General features: G+C 36.3%; 1 protein-coding gene across 1 annotated transcript in view; it reads left to right on the top strand.

The window, feature by feature from the left end:
- The window catches only part of LOC103798201 (dystrophin-like), a gene marked incomplete at its 3' end in the record, with an annotated part of 308,111 nt that overhangs the window by 74,191 nt on the left and 227,854 nt on the right, over window positions 1–6,066 (top strand). Inside the window, exons 27-29 of the mRNA XM_009070449.1 lie at window positions 167–337; window positions 3,110–3,232; window positions 4,682–4,819. Coding sequence (XP_009068697.1) covers window positions 167–337; window positions 3,110–3,232; window positions 4,682–4,819 — 432 coding nt within the window. The remainder of the gene's footprint in view (window positions 1–166; window positions 338–3,109; window positions 3,233–4,681; window positions 4,820–6,066) is intronic.

Genomic DNA, 6,066 nt, shown 5'->3' on the forward strand with positions numbered 1-6,066 from the left:
TGTTATCTAATGTATTTCTGCTGGATTTGCACACTCATGCATAATTATCTGAATTTGCTTTGTGGTTTTGCTCCCTATTCCTTTGCACACTTTCTCTCTCTCTCTCTCTCTCTCTCTTTGCATTTATTACTAACTTCAAGCCCTGTCTCTTGCTCACGGACTGTAGCGCTTAAAGGCTGAGCTGAATGACTTGCATCCCAAGGTGGACTCTGTGCGTGCCCAGGCCAGAGACCTGATGACAAACCGTGGGGATCACTGCAGGAAAGTAATAGAGCCCAAACTCTCAGAGCTCAACCAGCGGTTGGAGGCTATATTGCAGAGAATTAAGAGTGGAAAGGTAGGAGGACTTGATTCCGTAAGAAGATGTGTAAAAACTGCTGTTTATATAAGGGGCACAATTGCAGCTACATAGTGGGCTGCAGCTTCTCCACAAACTAAGCTTTTAAAGGAAAACAATGCAGAGCCTAAGAATACAATTTATTTTTTTGTGTGTGTGACTATTTGGGGGGTTTGAGTTAAGATCTTTTTTCACTGTTTCACATTAGAAGTATTCACTGACTTTCTATGAATGTAACAATGATTACTTCATTATATTTCAAAAAATAAACAACGTCTGAGAATTAGTAAGACTCTGTAACTTCTCAAAGTACGAGTAGCATTTTTTTATAAAGATTGGGTTTTGAGAGCTATTTTTTCATTAAATTCACTCAGTCTTTTCCTATGAGTCTGTGATTCACCAAGGTTTGAAATAGAGATTATATCAATTATACTTCAGCTACCCATCTGTACAACTGGTTTTACTGTTGAATTTTAATTCAGTATGGATTAGGTAATTTTTACTCAAATTGTGACTTCTGAGTTGGAATGAGGAAGGACAGAAACCACCTACTTCCCCCATTGTATTTGCTGCCTCTCTTGTGAAGAGCTGTTTAGCAGATTAGATCAGACACGTGCAGGTTGGTGTGTAGGATAATGGGAATCTGTGGATCCTGATCTATATTTCTGCTCGTTACCATAATAGCACTGGATGCAAATGCACAGGGGATCCATGGCAAAGCAGGAAATAAGCTTTGCAAAAAGCATAAGCAAAGAGACTTGGTTTTCATGAGTTATTTGGGGTCTGTGCAGGACTCTATCCCCTGCCTAACCAGCACATCTTTGTGGATATTTGGGGTTATTTAGGTTTCATTTCTGAAATAAAAACGTCCTCTGAATAAAGGTAACTTTTTCCTTAATGACCATCAGTAGATTTCAGCCATTCCAGTGTCCTTCTCACCTACTCCTTACACAAGTACAAACTGTGGACTGAGTTCATCTGGGCAAAAAGCCCAAACAAACTGTGTTGTCTGATGGTTTTGCTCTGAACATCTGCTGTCTGCAGTCTGGATTTCCATCCCAGTTTTACTTTGCACTTCCACAATCTTGTAAGCATACAGTGCTGATGAAGCCTTTCACAGAGTCCTGTGAAATTATTGCTTGTCTTAGAGAAAGAGGAACTGCCTGTAGATGGCTCGTTGTGGATTAACTGTTTGCATGGCATGTTGTGAGCTCATCCAGAGGGGGAAAAGATGCTCATCAAATGGTGTGTTCAGAACACAGCCTGCAAACAGTCCACCTGCAGCCATCTCACTCAGGTGTTTTCCAGTTATGAGTGTGTGGGCAAGTGGACTTGGAATGGCAGCACCACAGTAATATATAGTGAGGATGAGAGGAATTATGTCAGCACACAATTAGAATAGCAAAGTAGAGTTTGGGGGACCTTTTCCAGGCCCCTGGGGAATGAACAACTAGAATATGATTCACAAAGTATACCTAAAAGTATTGAATCAGACAGGGGCAAAAAACTTGTCCTAATTATTGGCAGTTCTACTGACTTGTTATATGCATTTGGATAAAGGACCAAATAGCTGTGCCTTGTTTTGTCTGCCTGTGTAGTGTAGGTAATTGCATTTTCCTTAGCCTTGATTTCAGCTTCATGAACTGAAAAGTTGTTATTGCTATTATGGGGTGATACTCTGCTTCCTGTGTGCTTTTGGGTTTATTCACTTAGGTAAAATTATTTACTTGTTGAAAGATTAAAGCAGTACTTCATGAGGATTGAATGCTCTCATAAACTCTTTTCAACAATTTCTCATCTGTTTTCAGATTAGCCATATATTTTTTCAAATGCTACGAATTATCAGTACAACAGTGAAGTATATAATAAATGACCTGTTATGTCAGCAAATGGTAGCATAGAATTGTCATGTCCTGAATTATCAAAATGTTCATAGTGTACTGAAATGAGACTTAAATGTTTTCAAGTGCTCTTTGAACCTCATTCAATTCTTGGAATTTCATTTGGTATTTTTCCTTCCACTTTCCTTTTATTACTGTTTTTAGCCTTTTTCAGAGATTAGAAATTTTATGTTCCAGTTTTATTAGTTGGTTGTCTTTTAATGAGATTTAAGTACTTTTGAAGATATCCTTCAGAGCATTTGAGAAGAAATTACTGTGTAGTTTGCTATTATGTCTACCTCATTTTAAATGTTTGCTGAATGTAATTCTGAGCTTCTTGATGAAAATTTGTGAGCACACTATTATTCTCTATGCATATCACACATTATTATATTTCCATGAATATTTGTAAGTGTGCAAAATCTTTGTCATTAAAACAATCAACCAGATACAATTAAGGCTTTTTTACCCTAATTCTACCAGGTCATCTGTGGAACAGCTGAGAATATATTGCACTTGACATCCACTCTCTCTTGTTTTAACTGATTAATTTTGATTGTTACCATCTTCATTATAAAAATTTGCTTTATAACAAATATCAGTTGTACTGGAGGGAAGAGTAAATTGAAAAAATATAATGTGCTGATGTCTTTTTTTTTTCTTTTCACTCACCATAAAATTCTTTTGTTTGGAAATTCTACCTAAATTCCTCTTTACTTGTATCGTTATGTTCTTTTGAGTTGTATGGTGTAGATATTTTTCAACATGATGGAAAGTCTACCATTGTTTTAGCAATAGGGGGTAGAACAGATGTCTCTTTTCATTTATGTTTCTCGTAAAACTATTAAGTGTGTGCTTTAAATAAATAATCTTTGTATTTCTCCCATTTTAGCCCTTCATTCCTGTGAAGGAATTGGAGCAATTTGACTTCGATCTACAAAAAATGCTTGAACCATTGGAGGCTGAAATTCAGCAGGGGGTGAATCTGAAAGAGGAGGACTTCAATAAAGATATGGTAATTTGGATGAAATGGAAGGCTGAGTGAAGTAGGCAGAGAGATGCAAAAACCTAAGTGAAAATTAGGAACCCATAGCTGTGTTAGGATTTTTAGATGTGAGAAAATATTACTGTGCTAATATATTATAAAATCAAAAGTCCCAAATTAGCATTAACTAAAAGTTTTAGTGCTAACTTAATTTTTAGTTTATCAGAAAAACATTTTTTGACCCTCAAGAAAATAGTGAGCAGACCAGGGGTATTATGGGTTCTATACTAGTGCCATCAATATTACAGAAAAAGGAATGAATATTAAAATCTCTGTAGTAGTATGAAGACCAAGAAAAGTCAGAATGATGTATCTAAATGGGCATTAGAGTAAAAGAACACTTTCAATAAAAATAAATGCTCATAGAGAGAAATGCCACTTGGCAATTAGTTCTTAACCAATCTGCTTAGAGCATTTAATGTAAATAGGTTTTGTGGCTGTTGTAAGTTTTATTACTCATGTTTACTTGCTGCAAGTAGTGAAACCATTTATGCATAATAGAGGGGAAAAAAAGGGGAGTAAAATACTGCTGTGCTTTTCCACTATTGCCATTGTGGTGTGTCTTGTCCAGAGTGATTTTCAGAGAGATGACATTTCCTGGCTGGGCAATAATGGAGATTCATCTCGAGAAGCCTCTCTCCAGGAGTCCTCAGCAAGCTCAAATAGATATTGTTTACGACCAATATAAAGTCTCAGTATTATGTTCCTTTTCAGGAATTCTTCAAAGGTGTCTATTTTATATCAATACTGAAAGGAATCTTTACAGGACTTTTTTCTTTTGTACAGGAAAAATGAAATTTAAGGCAGTATGTACTGCAGTGGTAAATCGTAAATGAATCAAGTTTGGTGGGGCAGTTTCCACTTCTTGAACATATTTTGCTCCTTTTCTTTATATGAAATGTTTAGTGTGGTTCAAGAGGTTCCCAGAAGCTGTGGCACAGATTCAGCTCCTGTGTAAAAAGTGCTTAGTGATACCATTTTCCCTTCCAGCCTAGCTGGTTTGCAATGTGGTGCTACATGGAATGGTTGGGAATTAATGGTCTCCTAGCACACTGCCAATCTCAATCACTACTGACAGGGATTTAGAATATTTTTAGATATATCTATTCTTTTTGTTTTAAAGAAAAATATGTTACCTTTTTGCCTTTAATGTTTTCAGCCTGTTATCCTGGATGCTGCATAAAATCTAATACCAAACATCTGTAGGTTTTCAGGTGCTGTCTTACTTTTATCCCTCAAGTGTCTCCATGTGTTGTAGAAAGCATGTAAAAGTTACTTGGTCTTCAGTATAGAACTGCAAGAAGCTGTTAGATGATGCCTTTAGCAGAGGAAGGGTAGTTTTTTATGTCTATGTCTCCTAGTACTTAAGTAACAATTAGATTAAAATATCCATTATATTGGTGGGTTTTTTTCAATCAGAGTGAAGAGGACGAGAAGACAGTGAAAGAATTGCTCCAGAGGGGTGAGAGGCTTCAAAAGGGAGTCACAGACGAGAGAAAACGTGAAGAAATAAAGACCAAACAGCAGCTGTTGCAGACTAAACATAATGCCCTCAAGGTATAGGAGCTACAATTATAAGCACGTGCTACTAAAACCATTTTTTCTTCATGTCAGAGCATTGTTTTGTTAAATGGTCTTCATTACTATTTAGAAATGAGTAATCAAAAACTATTTGGCTGTAGATATATTTTCTTACGCAGTTCTCTTGATGCCTTACAAAAGGCAAATCTTGTCCTCAGTATTACAACCTTGTGATTTCCAGCTGAACAACAATGATTTCTTAGATAAAAATTCCTTTTTTTAGCATATTATGCATGTTTTATATTTCTCCAACAGCAATCAAGACCTTAGTTAGAATCACTTTTCACAAACAACAGACCTCTGGCCATGTATAAGTTGGTTTCTCCTATAGTAAAATATTTACATGTTAGAAAAGTGTTTCCAACCATCTAGAGTGGGGTCAGTGGTATTAGCAATAAACCTAGCAGCTAAGAGGCTGAAAGCCAAAACTGCATATGAGAATTCTGTGTTCCCACAGTCCTGGAGATATAACTGATACTGTTCCTAGAAACACTCACAATGACACCTTTTGGAGCAGCTAATAGGTGTAGTTGGACGTGTCATCTTTTCATGGAAAATAAAAGTGCAGAAAGAGAATCTTACTGGAGAGTCACCTTGCTCACCTATGTGAAGCTGTAGGTTCTGGCTGCTACAGAAGAATTTTGCAAGCAGAATTTTTCTTTCTTCTGAAAGTTTCTATTAAGTTGCCCTGGGTTTGGGGAACATGTTTGCGTTTACTATAACTTACTTTTGAGCAGCCTCTTTCCTGTGAATTTCATTCTCATTTTTACAGGTTTGCAGATCTGTGTGAATTCAGGAGAAGCATAGCTGGAATATACTATTGTTTTGTCCACATTTAAAAGAAACTTAAAATCTCTTAAGTGTGCCTTTCCAAGCCAAATGGAAGCAATTTTTAATTTTTATGTTGGAGAAAGAAGAACAGTGTTTCTAGCCCTTCCTACTGACCAGATCCTTGCTGGCTGTTTTTCTGCAGTAGAGTGAAAGATTTTCCTTTGGGTGACTCAGTTAAGGCATTTGCCCTTAGCAAATAAACTTCAGGAATGGTTGAGCCAAATTCATTAGAGTATTTTATATAAGATGTACTAGTAATTTTTTAATTTACTTATTAATAAGAAGTTATAGTGCTGAAAATATTTTCTGAATTCTCTTTGAGTGAAGTGAAGCAGTTGAAGCGAATGTATATTTAATATCATTTATAGGAAAAATAACCCACTTTTTTTACC

The sequence above is a fragment of the Acanthisitta chloris genome, unplaced genomic scaffold, assembly GCF_000695815.1.
Source record: "Acanthisitta chloris isolate BGI_N310 unplaced genomic scaffold, ASM69581v1 scaffold4572, whole genome shotgun sequence".
Taxonomy (NCBI): Eukaryota; Metazoa; Chordata; class Aves; order Passeriformes; family Acanthisittidae; genus Acanthisitta; species Acanthisitta chloris.